This window comes from Notamacropus eugenii, chromosome 2 (assembly GCF_028372415.1).
Source record: "Notamacropus eugenii isolate mMacEug1 chromosome 2, mMacEug1.pri_v2, whole genome shotgun sequence".
Lineage (NCBI taxonomy): Eukaryota > Metazoa > Chordata > Mammalia > Diprotodontia > Macropodidae > Notamacropus > Notamacropus eugenii.
The window spans coordinates 383,043,382-383,059,346 of NC_092873.1; the positions used below are offsets into that span (position 1 = coordinate 383,043,382).

The following is a 15,965-nucleotide window of genomic DNA, read 5'->3' on the forward strand; positions in this document are numbered from 1 at the left end:
ACAAAAATAATTTCTTAGATCATGTCGAAAGTTATGTCTTATTCTGTGTGTTGAGTTTACTATCTCTCCCAAGAGGTAGATATCATGCTGCATCATCAGTCCTTTGGAATTGTGGTTTTTTGTTGCCATGATCAGAGTTCTCAAATCTTTCTTTATTGATATTGTACACATTGTTCTCCTCATTCTGCTTATTCATTCTTCCCACATCTCACCAGGTTTCTTTGAAATCATCCATGTCATCGTTTCTTAAAGTTCAATAGTATTATATTATATACATATACCACAATTTACTCAGTATCCCTTCAATTTCCAGTTCTTTACTACTACAAAAAGATGTGTATATGAGTGTGCATTCTATATAACTACATATATAATATACATACACATATAATATGTAAAATATATATTATATTAAATATATGTGATATATCTTTTGTATAAACATTAATCTTTTTTATGTTATCCTTTTCCTCCTTCTATAACCTCTTTCAGATACAGGTGTCATAAAGGTAAAGTTGAGTAAGGCAATTTGCAGTTTAGTGACTGCTGGGATCTTGTTCCAAACTATTTTCCAGAATTGCTGGACTGAGTCACAGCTCCATGAACAGTGCACTAGTGTGTATGTTTTCCCATATCCTCTTCAAAAATGGCTGCTTTTTAAAAAAATTTAACAACTGATCTGACAGGTGTGATGTGTGATACTGGGCTTATTTTAATCTCTAGGTGAATATAATGCACATTATTGCACCTTAAGAAATTATGACATCCTCAGATAAACCTTGGAAGACCTTCATGTACTGATACATAATGAAAGATTTAATATCTGTAATTATTAATGTTTTGGAGTATTTTTCATGCTTATTGCTTTTTTTTTTTTTTTACTTTTACATAACCTTTGAGCACGTATTGGGGAATGGACTTAATTTCTTACACATTTGAATCAGTTCTTTTATATACATCTTGATTATTAAACCTTTATCAGAAAAAGATTTTTCTACATTTAATAGTAACTCTTATATTCCAACTGATTTCATTGATTTTCTTCTTTTCATGAAAATGCTTTTAAATTTCATATAATGAAAATGTCTGTTTTTTCTTCTGTGAGCCTCTCCTCCTTTATGCAGCCAGAAAATCTTTTCCTATCCATAGGTCCAAAAGACACATTTTCCCCTCTTACTTCTCAAATACACTTATAGTTTTCCTTATATTGAACCAACCCTGCATTCCAGAAAAAAATCCAAACTTAAATGATCTATTAAACATATTGTTGTATCCCATTTCCTAATATTTTAAATTCCTCACTTTTCTTTTTTTACTCCTTGTTTAGGTATCAAGACCATATGAGCAGCATATAAAGATTTGGGAAGAGTTTCTTCATTTTATATTTTTGGAAACTGTCCTAGCATATGGTCTTCAGACTATCTTTCAGTGCCCGAGCTGCCTCCATTTATGGAGCTAGGACTAACCAGGAAATCTTCCATCGCTGATTGCCTAGAACACTAGATTCAGGAATCATAAATAGTTACTACCATAAATCTATATGATGTAAGCTCCTTGAAGGAAGGCATTGCTGCTGTTTTTATTTGTATAATGAACATCTGTCAGGAAAAATCACAAAAAGATAAACAGCACACTTGATGATCTGGCAAAAAAATTAGGGTAAGAGATTGACAAGAGTTTATAGGATCAGTGGATGGGTTATGATCTGTATCATTAAAGGAAACTACTAATTGATGAAATCCCAAATACATTTAAGTGCAGTATTTATCTTGATTGTTTTATATATTTTTCTTTAGACCAGACTTTTAATTCTATCAGTGTAGTAAAACCTTTAATATATTTTTGATGAAGTGTTGGATGAATAATTGCTTCCTTGGAAGTTTAGGATTCATATATATTATGCATCCTAATCCTAGTGTAGTTTAGGATGTATATATATTAAAGGTATGCCCACATACATTCAAGAACAGTGTCCTTACGTGGGAAAGCAATCCAAACAAATTCAACAGTGAGAGTAGGCTCCACACTCTCTTTCATATATACTTTGCTCTCACACTAATGTTGGTTCACAAAATCACATTTTCTTTGTCCATTCCCTGGAACTCTGAGCACTCCAACTAGATTCTAATCACCCCTCACCACATAGATCTCCCACTTTCCAAATATCCAAAGTGTTTTACATATATGATCTCATGTCTACCTCAAAACAACACTGTGAGGTAGGTACAATAGGCATTGTTGCTCCCATTTTACATATGAAGAAGTGAGGTTCAGGGAAGATTGATTGACTGACCAGGGTTAAATAGTAAACATAAGAACTGTAATTTAAAATCATGTCTTCTTGACTCCTAAACCAACACTATCTACCATGGCATGCTGCATCATGACATATCGTATAATATTCCAAGTATTTCATCCTCAAATAAGGACTCATTGGTGGCCTCCTTAAATGTTTCTATTGAATATTCATGTGTGAAAATAAACATCCAAATACAAGTTTAAAAATCATCTAACTCATTCATTCAACCCATGGCTATGACCACACCAATCATATATCGAACCATATATCCCCACAATTATTTGCCAGCAATACTAAAATGCTGAAGTTATAAGATTTAATGGGAAAACTTTCCACCACTGATAAGTTTCCGGATGGCCATCTGCACATCCCTGTTCCTGAGGCTATAAACCATGGGATTCAGTAAGGGCGTGACAACAGTATAAATCACTGTTGCCAAATGGTTTTTGTCAGATGTGACCTTGGATGAGGGTCTCAGGTAGACAAAGGATGCACATCCATAGTGAACTATAACTACTGTGAGGTGAGAAGCACAGGTAGAAAAGGCTTTCTGCTTCCCTTCAGTTGATGGAATCCTCAAGATGGCTCTGACAATGAAACCATAGGAGATGCAGATAAAAAGCAAGGGGACCACAAGTACCAGGACACCACAGATGAATATGGTCATCTCATTGACATAGGTGTCACCACAGGCAAGGTGAATAAGTGGTGAGATGTCACAGAAATAGTGGTTGACCTTGTTAGAATTACAGAAGGGAAGAGTGAAGACTAAGATTCCGCCAATCATTCCCATCAGTAATCCACTCACCGCACAGGTAACTGCTAGCAGTCTGCAGGTCCCCCAATTCATGAGGACTGGGTAGCGTAGAGGATGACAGATGGCAGCATAGCGATCATAACCCATTACACCCAACATTAGGGAGTTGTTGATAGCAAAGGAAAGAAAAAAAGACATTTGGATAGCACAGCTGGTAAAGGAGATGGTCCTGAGCAGAGAGAGCAGGTTGAGAAGCATCTTGGGCAAAATGACAAAGGTATAACAGGTCTCAGAGACAGAGAGGACACCCAGAAAGAAATACATGGGGGTGTGGAGGTTGTGCTCAAGGAGGATGACTGTAACAATAGTGATGTTCCCACACAGGATAATTATGTAGAGGCAGAAAAAGACAGCAAAAAGCACAAACTGCAGTTCTTGGAGGTTGGAAAAGCCCAGCAAAAGGAACTCGGTGACCATGGTAAGGTTCTCTGGAGGAAGCTGTTTCCAGGGAAACATCTGCAGAAAGAAGTGAGAGAAGATGCTGAGTTCACTGAAATGAAGGAATTTGGGGATATTTATATTCAGTTGTCTGGGAAGTTGTCACTACCTTGTATTCGTTCAATAAGCAATTAAGCTAGGGAAAAAATGAAAGAGGAGAAAGAGGAAAAATGAAAGGGGATAGTAAATACAACATAAATTTCTCTGATCATTGAAAGGAATGTGAGTAACAAAAGAGGAGCCATAATACTCAAGGGACTATAGTCAAATGATATCTGATTGAATAGCTTGAATACTGTAAACTGGGGAAGAGAAGATGGTGAAAAAATAACAGGTATTTTTAAGTCTATTGAAATCTGTGGTGTAATATAGGGATTAGATTGATTATGCTTGACCTCAGGCGGCAGAACTAGTAGTGATACTTAGAGGTTGCAGAGAGGAAGATTTTGGCATTTACATAAGGAAAACGTTCTTAGTAGAGCTGAAAACGCAGTAGAGGTATAGCTCTGTGTTCCTTAGTACTGTCACAGGCATTCAGAGGAAGTCAGATGGCTTGTGGGTTCCAAATGCCTAAAGGAAAAGACTTTCTTCAGATATTTGTGGCACAACAAACATTGAGGCTGTTAGTTGGCATGAGATAGAAAAAGGTGAGGGTGTGAACCTGAGAGTAAAAGGAGAGAAGTCAGAGACATGAATGGCAAAGCTATGTACTGAGTCTGAGACCCTGGAGGTCAGTCTAGCAATTATGAAAACTAGGTATCCATAGCATGAATGGAGTCCAGTCAATAATGCTTCATTTCTTGTATTTCCCAAATAAAATAATATCTGTGTCTGGGAACCCAGTCACAGTCTTCTTTTTATTGCTTTATTATGTAACATTTTTATTACTTGATAACATTCTCAATAAATTACATAATCATTAATAGTTCATGTTAGCTTAGCCTATAAGTTTATAGATTGAGATGGAGAGAAGAGAGTCTTGGACATGGATCAAGAGATATCTCTTCTATTCTAAGGAGAGCATCACAGAGCAGTTTTCTAATTTTCATGTCAGATAAGGTCAACTCTAGAATTTTACTTGCAAAATTTTCCTCTTCCCTTCTAATACTGTCATCAAAGATGCAACTGATTTTTTTCTTATTATTTTCCTAAAATTTGCATATGTGCATGTGAGAGAGATCTAGACAGTGACAGAGAGACAGGAATAGGGAACAATCATATGTCAATTTAGTCACTCTTTTTACAGTTGTAGTAGAATAAAAATTTCCCCCCCGCACCCCCCACAACTTTAGTATCTTCCCTTTCCTCCTTTAGAGAAGAATCAATCCCTCAATGGCATAAAATTGTGTCACTTCTCCCGAAAACTACCTACTTGTACCAATTGAAGTATTCTAGTTGTATTACCTATCTTTGATCACTTTAGTGTAATTTCCTGTTCCTCTATAAGCAATCTGATAACTATGGTGTTAAAATGTATATCCACAAATATAAATCCATATGAGTATATATCTCACATATGCATATATTTGCAGCAATTTTCCATCTTTCTTCTCTGTGTTACCTTTCTACTTTCATCGGTAAACCTCCTCAGCATCACACTGCTTAGGTGGACCTCTTGCCAAGCATTTTTTAAAAATTGGTTTTGTTCTTCATCCTTCAAATAATCCAAATAATGCTTAATTCTGATAGTCACTCCACTAAAGAAATTTCAGTGGATCCTTATTGTCTAGGAGATAAAAAATAACCTTTTTCAGTTTCACCTTTAAGGTCCTCCACCATCTGGCTTCCATTTGCCTTTCCATCTCAGTTAATGGTATTTCATTTGACTTACTAAGCATTCCTGTTTTTACCAGCCTTTTGACTGCTATTCAGTTTCTCCCAATTTCCCATCATCAGTCAATAAATTCACCTAGATGACTACCCTTCATACCTAGAATGTTTTCCATCATTTTAAATTTCAAATTCTTCATTTTTAATTTTTTTAATTCTTCATTTCCATGGAGGTTGAAAACTAAGGTGCCACTTCCTCCTTCAAAGATTACCTATTCCAACTTGCTAAAAACATTCTCCTTCAGATTTTCCTAGATTCTTAGTCTATATTTTTCCTGAGACTGCTAGCAGTCTACCTTATCTCAAGCTGCCTGATGTTCCAGTAATTTCCTCACTTGTAGACTATAAGCTCCTTGAGGTAAGGAACAAGGTGGTTTTTCTTCATAATCTACACTACGTGAAGTTCTGCACCTTTCAATAAATGTTCATGAATGCTTTATCATTTCTATTTCCAATTATCATGTGTTTACTCTTAACTACCATTCTGACTTTTCCTTATTAGTTTATTTGAAGAAAACATATGTTAGATTAAGGGAAGCAGATGTCAGAAGCAAAACAATCTTTTGAGGAGGGACAGGGTTAGAAGAGAGAAAAAAGGAAAAACAGAAGAACATATGCTGGAGGGAAATACACAGCTAGTTACTATATATATAAAATTGCCGTTCAGTCATTCAGTCACGTCCAACTCTGTGACCACTAGAGTTGATACATGGTGTTTTCTTGGAAAAGATACTAAGGTGGTTTGCCATATTCTTCTCCACTTTGTCTCAATTTAACAGATGAGGAATTGAGGCAAGTAAGAGTTAAGTGACTTGCTTTGTGTCACACAGCTATTAAGTGTCTGAGGTCAAATTTGAATTCAGTTCTTCCTGACTCCAAGTCCTATGCTCTATCCACTGTGCCACCTACCTGTCCTCATCTATAAAATAGAAGAAACAAAAGTTATGCTGAAAACACAATTTCCTTCACTTCAATTAATAGTCACAGAATATCAAAACTGGAAAGGATTATTTACTTTACCAAGGCCAACTTACATCTGAACAATAAATTCATTCCCAGTATCACTAACAAAAGATCAATGAGTCTTGTCTTGAAGACCTCAAGTTAAAAAGAATTATCTGTCCATTGTTTTTGAAGAGGACCATGACATCAGCAAAATGACATGACTTGCAGTGTGCTTTGATTTAAGTGACAGAGGGCTGTGCAAGGTCACCAGCCTCTGTTTCTCCTCCACAGTCATTTGTACCCCCAGTGGCTAGGTATTCTTCAGGATAACTGTTGATGGCCCAGGATGCAATGGGAGAATCTGGCCCAATATGCCATCTTCCAAGTAGCAAATCCAATATTGAATCGTTCTAATTTTCGGAAGAATTTTTTTTTCTACTTTAATCCCAAATTGACTTTCCTGCTACTACTATCCACTGCAACTGATTCTGACCTCTGGGACCACGGATAAGAAGTATAATCCATCTTCGACGTGATCATCCTTCGAACACTCAAAGATAGCTGTTATATCTTCTCCAAGGTTAAGTCTACAAACACATATTAAGTAATCTAGTAAAAGTTTCCAAACTTCTCACTATCTTCTTCATCTTTATTTGTACGTGCTACAATCTGACCCAGGGGACAAATTCTCTCACGTATATACATATTAGTCACTTAATGTATTGCCCCCTCTTAACCTGTTGCTTTTCTACCTCCTTTCTTTGACTCATGTCAATTCTCCCTTCCCCAAATAGCCTCCTCTCATAAGTCCACTTAGGAAAATGTTACCAATTCTTCCAAATCTAGTTTAAATGTCACCTCCTGTAGGAAGCCTTCCCTTACCTTCCCACTTTGAAGTGATTTCTTTCTCTTCTGAAATTTTTTCACATGCAATTTTTTCATCATTTTTGTAACAGTTCATGATGCCTTCTATGGAACCTATGTACCTGTTTTCATGTCTCAACTATTCAAATAGGCAGGAAGTTCTTTAAGGCTAGGGATTGTCTCTTTGTTATTCTTTCATCTTTGATGGCCAGTGCAGTGCCTGACTCAAAAAACCTCAATAACTTTGATGAATGAATGAATATTATATAGTTTGATCCTACGTTAAAATCACACCTCTCCTTATTTTTATTGAAAGCCTCCAGCAAGGTACTTAATATCTTGATGCCTTGTTTTCTGCATTAGTAAAATCAGGAAATCCTAGAAGATGTTCAGGCTACTATTAGCTCTAAATTACCTTGCTGTCTGGTCCCCAGGCTAATGACACTAATCAAGATGGAGTAGGAGGAAGGGAACCCAACGTCCTTTCTTCCCGTTCTACTTCTTTGTAAATGTGTCATCAAATGTTTTGCATGAATATCCTGTCCTGTCTTTTCAGCAAAAATAGAAACTACTTGAATATGAAAAAGAAGGTGATATGTGTGTGTAACTGTGTTGTTGGGTATAGAGATATAGATACAAATGTCTTTTATTTTCAAGCATTTATGTGTATATGTATATGTAATATATTTCAAATATAAAACAGATAAATTACTACTATATACTAAAGTTTGCACACACATATATTGACATATGTATATATACATACATAAGTATATGTCTGTTGAGAAAGAATTGAATACCAAATATTGAATCACAAGTATAAAAATCTATTATCTCCTTTGATTCTCACAACAATGTTTAATAATACATTGTTATTTATTATCACATATGAATTGGATTAGGAGGTAGCTGTAGTTGAGACTACTTCTAACTAAAATTCAGTGAACTTTAATTTACAGATAATAAAATTAAGGCCCAGACACAATAAGAGACTTATCCAAATTTGGAAAGCTACCAAGTCAAGCCAAGGAAGAAATCCTAGATTTTTCTGACAGTGAGTGCTTTGTTTTCTCTTTTCTCCCCTCAATGAGGTACCAGAGTTGCATGCTGAGACAGCACAGCTGATCTAAGTTACATGCCCAGAGAGAAGGAAATTTCTGTCACTACTGGATGAATGGCCAAGTGACTGACTGAAGGACAGATAGTCCAATGCAACAAATACTTGTAATATCTTTCCCAGCCCCCTGGACTTACCTCATCACTGTTCAGGCTCTTCATCCTGGAAACTGTAGCAGAAAGGTTCCCAGAATGACACAGGAAAATGAGATCCAGGAAAATCAAGAAAGAAAGTCATGTTACTGCATCCTTCATTCAAACTCTCATTACTTTTCACCTGAAATACTGCAATCACCTTCTAATTAGTTTTCCAACCTCAAGTTTCTCCACCCACCACCACTATCCATCCTCTACTCAACAACCAAAGGGGTATGCCTGACTGTGTCAATCCCTTTATGCAACTAACCAACAAACACCACTGGATCTCGACTGTCCCTAGAATCATATATAAAGGATTGTGTGCAGAATTGAAATCTGACATAAATTTAGAACATGACCTTTCCTACCTTTCCAGCATCCTATGTGCTATTTTCCACTGTGTACTATAGAATCCTGATGTACTGGCCTAGTTCTTTCCTCTCACAAAATACTCTATTTCTTTTATCTTCGTCTTTGCCTTTCCTGTTTTTTATAGCTAGAATAATCTCCCTCCTCACCTCTACCTCTGAATTCCTTCAAGGTTCAGCACCACTTTCTGAAGGCAGCCTTTCCCATTTCTCATAGGTGCTAATGCCTTCTCTCTGACACTGTAAATTATATTCTGTGTGTATGTATGTGTGTGTATACATACATATATGTATATATGTGTGTGTAAATAAGTATATATGTATATATATACATAGGTATATTCACATGTTTAAAGATATATGAATATGAGCTTATAAAATTTTGTATCTTCTTAATAAACTCTCTCCATCACTGGAATATGAGCAGCCTGCGGGCAGAATTTTTTTCTCTTTTTTTTGTATCTTCTGTCCTTAGTAGAATGCCTGGCACTTAATACATACTTAGTACAACTTTGCTGATTTACTGGATGACTCGTCATTCTCAGTGGCTTTCCCTTTTTTATGTACAAGGTGCCTTAAGTAACAATTTTACCAGGTTCCAGAGTTAGAAAGTCCAGGTAAAGGTGTAATTAGGAGGACAATTCTTTCCAGACAAGAGTATAGGCTAAGTTTTTTCCATTTACATTAACTGGAGAAGGCTACCTGAAGATCCTATTTGATGACTGAAGGATCAGGCAAGCAGGGAAGAGCTAATTGAGAAATAGGGATGTAGAATATTGAACCTGAAAAGGAAGGTAGTTACAGGCATGTGAATGCCTTGGAGGCAGAGAGGTAAGAGGAAAGTGAGTTGTCAGATAGATAAAGAGGATATTTTCCTGAAAATGAAGTTGACACACAGGTCACAGGATTTTCTGAAACAGAGAAAGTTCCAGGAGGGACATAAAGTCAAGGTGTGCTTATTCTATAGGTTTCATAGACTTTCCTGTACTTACCTAGTTGATTACTGAACACAATGATTTTTCAGCGACCATTTCAATGGAAGCACTGTCTCTTCTCACTTCTTCATTTCCTAACTTCTTGCCCTTACTCCCAATCTCTGGTCCTCTTTAACCCCTCTTTACGTCTTCCCCTTCAGTCTTGCCTAATGTCCATCTTCCTCATCTCCTTATTCAAGGATGACAACAATAGACTGTAGCTCAGGGGAGACCTAGGCAATGCATTAAGGGAGCAAATCTGCCTAGAGGCATTTGTCTTTGTATCACAAAGGCAAGACTGTCCTGATGATTTAAAATCTGGTTGCCCTCAATGGTATCCTCTGCTCATATTCCATATAATTTACTCAAAGGTCTTGCCTCGAATATAAGTGCTGGGGTCCAATGATTTGGGTTATGCTCTCAATTGTTGCTCTATCATTTTCAAGGATCTCCCAACTGAAACTGTCCTCTAATATCTCTGTCTGACATATTTTCAGGGTCCCTCCACAATTCCTAGTTCCTATGGCCTCACTGAATCAGACACTAGTCCTTCCAGATATCCCTCATTGCTCCCACCTCAAGTCTTCATAGAAGGTCCTCTGCATCTTTTCTTCGTGAACTTTTCTCCAAACTGTCATCCCAATGAGCACTGTAGTTATCTTCTTTTTTCTCTATCGCTGATAGACAATGTATCTTTATCAGTAATTTTGTTATCATGAGCCTTGGGAGTCCTTACTATACTGGATAATTTGACATAAGTTCTTCCACCTACAATTATCCAATAGAACTCAATAGGGACAACCGGAGCTGGGACAGTGATCTCAAAGCTCCATGGTAAAGTTGAAAAAATTGAGACATAGATTGGAGAAAGCATTTGGTCTGGTCTTGAAGGTTCCCTGCAGGCTCATTAAGGAGCAGGCAGTTAGGAGGAAGTATCAACAGAGCCAACAAGTCTCCTCCCTCAGGTTTACCTACCTCTCTTTATCAGATATTTGTCAGCCCCTCACAATGCCATTTCCTGTGTCATCTCCTAAGGGGAATGAGTAGGTTGTGAAGGATGAAGGTGAAATCTTGGATGAGCAGAGAAAGAAGTTACAGTATTTTAAAAACATCTGGGAGATGGAGGGGAGTGGTAAAATACTCAGGTCCAGTTAAAAGGGGTACCCAATTAGAGTAAAAGCATTCTGTGACCAGGATGTTCTTCTTATTAAATTGACTGGAGGGAAACTTTTACACAGGCTTTCCTATGAGTTTCAGGAAAGCTACAACTGCCTCCCCTCACTTTCACCACAGGAATCCAACTTCACATCAGGTTATAAGAGTACTAAGCATGAATTTTAGGCAGAAAAACCATAACTCCATTTGAGAGATCTCTGGGAGGACAAGCAATGGAGACATAGAGAGTAATGAAAGTTTAATGTAAATCCTGCCTCTCACAGTACTCTCTTCAAGTCTACAGGGATAGCGGAACTGGCCATGAGTATGCCAGCGTGAAAGGTGGTGCATTTTATTTATCTGTACCATGAGACAGATGATTTCTGTAGTCTGCTAAAGGACTCTGATACTCTGGAAAGAACATTTGTCATTTAATCCAGACTCCATTTGAAGTTCAAACGCATTCATTCACTTGGAGCTTCTGACACAGGGCCTTCCTGAACCTCAGTTGCTTCTTCCATAGAATGAGAACAATCGTATCATGGGATTATTGTGAGGAAAGGTTTTTTTTTTTTTGTAAACTTAAAATTCTCTGTTTTATCTGTTATATAGAGGAATCTCTTGCCAACCTCTTCCCACTTTGAGTGTCTAGTCAGTAACTAATAAGATCTCTTCTTTGAGCCACTTGGCACATCCAGACTCCTTTTTTTGTCAGTCTTATAACTTGTTTACATATACCTCCCAGAACCTCTTTATATGGACCCATGCAAGCAGTTCTGGAACCGTGAACCATAATCCAATCAATTCTGGAATTCTTTCTGGATGTAGTATGTTCAGTCTTTCCCCCTAAGATTCTACTTAGTATCCCTGCAAATTGCCAAAACAAAGTGCTCTCATATAGTCACTACTCTACTTCAAGGACTGTTTCCTCATGAGAATGTAAGCTCCTTGAGGGTAGAGACCATCTGTCTTTCTGTATTTGTATGCCTCCCCATTGTATAACAAACTGAAAGTCTTTAGAAATTCCTTTTCAATCATTCTGACGGGAAGCTGCTTTTCAAGAACTCAGGGCATCTCCAATGATACAATAACTTCAAGTTTTAGCTTAACAGATCATCATCCATACCTTTGTTACTAATGATGGTGACCATGATGATAATGATGATGGCGATGATGCTAACAGCTATAGCATTTATATAGCACGTTCAGGTTTGCAAGTTACTTTGTAAATATTTTCTCATTTGATCTTCACAATAACCCTGGGAGGTAGATGCTATTATTGTCCCCTTTGTAGATAAGGAAACTAAAGCTGATAGACTCGAAATCACTTGTTATACGTCAGAGTCACACATCACACAATTTTTAAGGGTCTGAGGCCATATTTGAACCCAGGTCTATCCTACCTCCAAGTCCAGTGCTTTATCAACTGACTCATCTAGTTACCTCTCTAGTATCAATGTTCATAATTAGGTTCTCCTTTCCATTGGAGGAACTATTTTGTTTTTAGGTCACTAGTAAAAACCTATATTCTATGTCAGGCTTAACATTCCAATCACTATATTGTGATGATTTGGACTTGGTTTCAGGACTCAAGTTGCAGATCTATCCGTAAATGAATGCTGAACAACATAAATTTTTGAATATGAGTTTTGTCAGATGTAAAGCAGAGATAATAATCGTCTTTACCTTATGAATAGACAAGATCACCAGCATTATAGGACTTAAAGGAGAATGGAGGCATGATGGAAAGTGGAAAGGACTGAAATAAAAGCAAATGAAGGACTATCTCTTTACCCAGTATACTGATAGCATCCCACTGAAGAACAACTTGTGGAGGAAGCAGGAGTTATATATCTAAAATGGAAGATGGTGACCTTGCAATTGTTCTAATTTAGGGCTGTTGGTGTACAGGAAAACCACATCCTCTTTGAAAGTAATGTGCTTCTATGGACAGCATGATGCCTCAAGGAAAGGGAAACAAAACTCTGGAAGGGTAACTGGCACTTTATAGGGTGAAAGGATGTGGACACAGAAAACAGATTTCATGGTAGATGGAAGCAAGATTGATCATGGATTGAGCAAGAGACAGCATCAAAGCACAAGATTTATGGACACAAGATGGTTTCTATCATGCTGTAATGCTTCTCTACTCATCACCTTCCTCATAAATTGAAGGTTCTAAGATTTAGGAAAGACAGAAAACAAAGGGATGGTGGGCCAAGATATATAAAGACAACAATATAGACATTTTCAAGAAGAAGAAGAGGATGAAGAAGAATAAGGAGAAAAAGGCAGATGAGAAGGAGGTGGAGAAATAAGGTACAGAAATAGAGTCAATAAACAAAGGTGGACATCATTGGGCTGTGCTGGACATGTTCTCCAAAATGGCCACTTACCTGATGGGCAAGCCGACAGTGTCCAGGGAAGAGCACAAAATTCTGGAAATATGAACAAATATGAGCAAACTGACTAGCTTGTAGTATTTAGAAAGGGAAGATATTACAGTAAACATAAATAGAAACTTAAGAGATTTAAAACAGAAGTAGGCAGCACTTCAGCCTTATCTGGATCAGATCACTTTAATTGAGAAACACATAGAAGCTTTTGAGCAGGCAGCTTACAAGTTGGATGCACATTAAAAGAAACTAGAAGCAAAGTGTAAGAAGTTAGAAAGAAGATGAAATAAAAATGGGAAAGTGTCCCACATGTACAAATATTTTCATAGCAGCTCTCTGTGGTGACCAAAAACAGGAAATCAAGGGGATGTCCATCAATTGGGGAATGGCTGAATAAATTGTGGTATCTTACATTGTGGTATCTTAAATTGTACTATCTTACATTTTCTTCTTTTTTCAGTCTTTTGAATCTTGCAAGTTGTATGATTCAATGGATAGATCACTGGACCTAGAGTCAGGAAGAATCAGTTGAAATCAAGGCTCAGATGCTTACTAGCTTTGTGATCAGAGTAAGTCATTTAATCTTTGCCTTAGTTTCCTTAACTCTAAAATAGAGAGTTATAACAGCATCTACCTCACAGGCTTGTTGAAAGGATCAAATGTTTGTCAAGCACTTAGCACAGTGTCTGGAATATAATAGGTGCTTAATAAATGTTAGGCAGCCAGGTGGCACAGTGGATAATGTGTCAGGCGTGAAGTTGGGAAGATTTGAGTTCAAATTTAGCCCCAGACACTTATTAGTTGTGGGACCCCGAGCAAGTCACTTCACCCTGTTTTCCTCCATTTCTTCATCTGTAAAATGATCTGTAGAGGAGAATGGCAAATCACTCTGGTATCTTTGTCAAGAAAACCCCAAATGGATTCACAAAGAGTTGGAAATGACTAAAGTGGCTAAACAACAGAAAATAAATCCTTATTATGCCTCCTTTTCAAGGAGTCATTGATTTTTGTTTGATCTATTTAGTTTCCAAAGGTCTATTTTGTGGGTAAGTTTTATCACTTTTTCTTCCAATTTATTTATTTTTCTTCTAATCCTTTCCACCAGAATCTCTATTTCTCTTTTTCATCTCCAGCTTCCTTGATTCCAGCTATTCATGTAGAAAAATTCATTTTTCCTTTGTATCTCTCTTTACAAATGTTACAGAGTTTGATTTTTCAATTTTTAAAAATTTTGGGCATTTTCTTTGATTTCTTAATCTCTAAGCATGTAGTTTCTGACTTGATACACTTTTGAGTGTGGTGATCAACTCTACTTGCTCTCACCCTGGGTCTCTTGCATTTTTTAGCTGACTTCTAACTTCCAAGATTCAGCGCCCATGAATCTTTTAGGTTCAGAATACTGGATGTTAGAGACCCTCTCCGGCATTTCAGGCCTGAGTGCTTGTGACCTCAGATCTCTGAGCTGTCTCTAGATCATAATCTATGGCACCACAATGGAAACATTGATCTGGTTGTTGCCACTATTCTGGGATACCACAGTCCTTACCCTGGGACTTGCTGACTGTCCTGTGGCTTTCTGACATTGCTGTACCTTTTTAAGGGGAGTTTCTGCTCTTGTTGCCTTTAGATGCAGAGCATTTTAGGCTACCTGTGTCACTGGCTATCTCTGGTAGAGTTCACAATTGTTTTGGTTGGGGTGGGGGGGAGGAGGAAGGTGTTCCTATTTTAATCTCTGAGATTCTGACTGACTTCTTGACCAGTTGTAGGATGGAAGAAGTCTCTTTTACTTTCATAAATGATTTATTGGTCATTATTCTGTTGTGAAATTGGGGGTGCTGAAATTGGTATAGGAAAGATAGAAAGCCTGCTTCCCATTCAGGTGAGCATCTTGGAAGGAATATAGAATGTTCGTATTTTCATAGAACCTCTTGAACTGAGTTTTTACATGTTTTGTCATGCTTTCCAGTTTTCTGGCTATGAAGTGAAAGAGAATGATTCTGACTTGCATTTCTTTTATTATTAAAGATTTGAAACAATATTTCATATTTCAATTCACTCATTTTTCAATTATGTCTGACTCTTCATGACACCATTTGAGGCTTTCTTGGCAATGATACTGGAGCAGTTTGCCATTTCTTCCTCCAGTTTATTTTACAGATAACAAATCAGGCAAATAGCAGTAAGTGACTTAATCAGTCACACAGTTAGTAAGTGTCTAAGGCTGGATTTTGATTTAGGAAAATGATTCTTTCTTACTCCAGGCCATTGACCTCTACAGGCATCTCTGAAGAAAAAACTTCAGAAACTTCTAACATTGCCCATCTCTTCATGAACAGATGGGATTTACAGAAAAAGGCCTTCAGTTCCTCCTAATGACCATCTTGCTGCCTGTCCATTAACACAGAGTTGTTAAACATTCATGTGACCCCAGGACAGGGGTCATTCCCCAGTGCAACACAAACCAGATTAAAATGAAATTGGAAAATATTTAACAAAATAAATTAAAATAAAATAGTACATAGATAATGTCAATACATGGTCAGCAGAGATCCTTACTTAATGACCACTATTTCTATTTGATTTAGACACCACTGTATTAACAGATATTGTAAGAAATTCTGCTCA

General features: G+C 37.2%; 1 protein-coding gene across 1 annotated transcript; it reads right to left on the bottom strand.

Moving 5' to 3' along the window:
- Window positions 1–2,615: 2,615 nt before the first annotated feature.
- Window positions 2,616–8,518, bottom strand: LOC140523100 (olfactory receptor 10R2-like; the record flags this gene model as incomplete). The annotated part of the gene is given in 3 exon segments (XM_072638157.1): window positions 2,616–3,572; window positions 8,448–8,497; window positions 8,500–8,518. Coding segments are annotated over 3 exon segments (1,026 nt in total), but the record flags the coding sequence as incomplete, so codon positions are not given.
- Window positions 8,519–15,965: the final 7,447 nt, after the last annotated feature.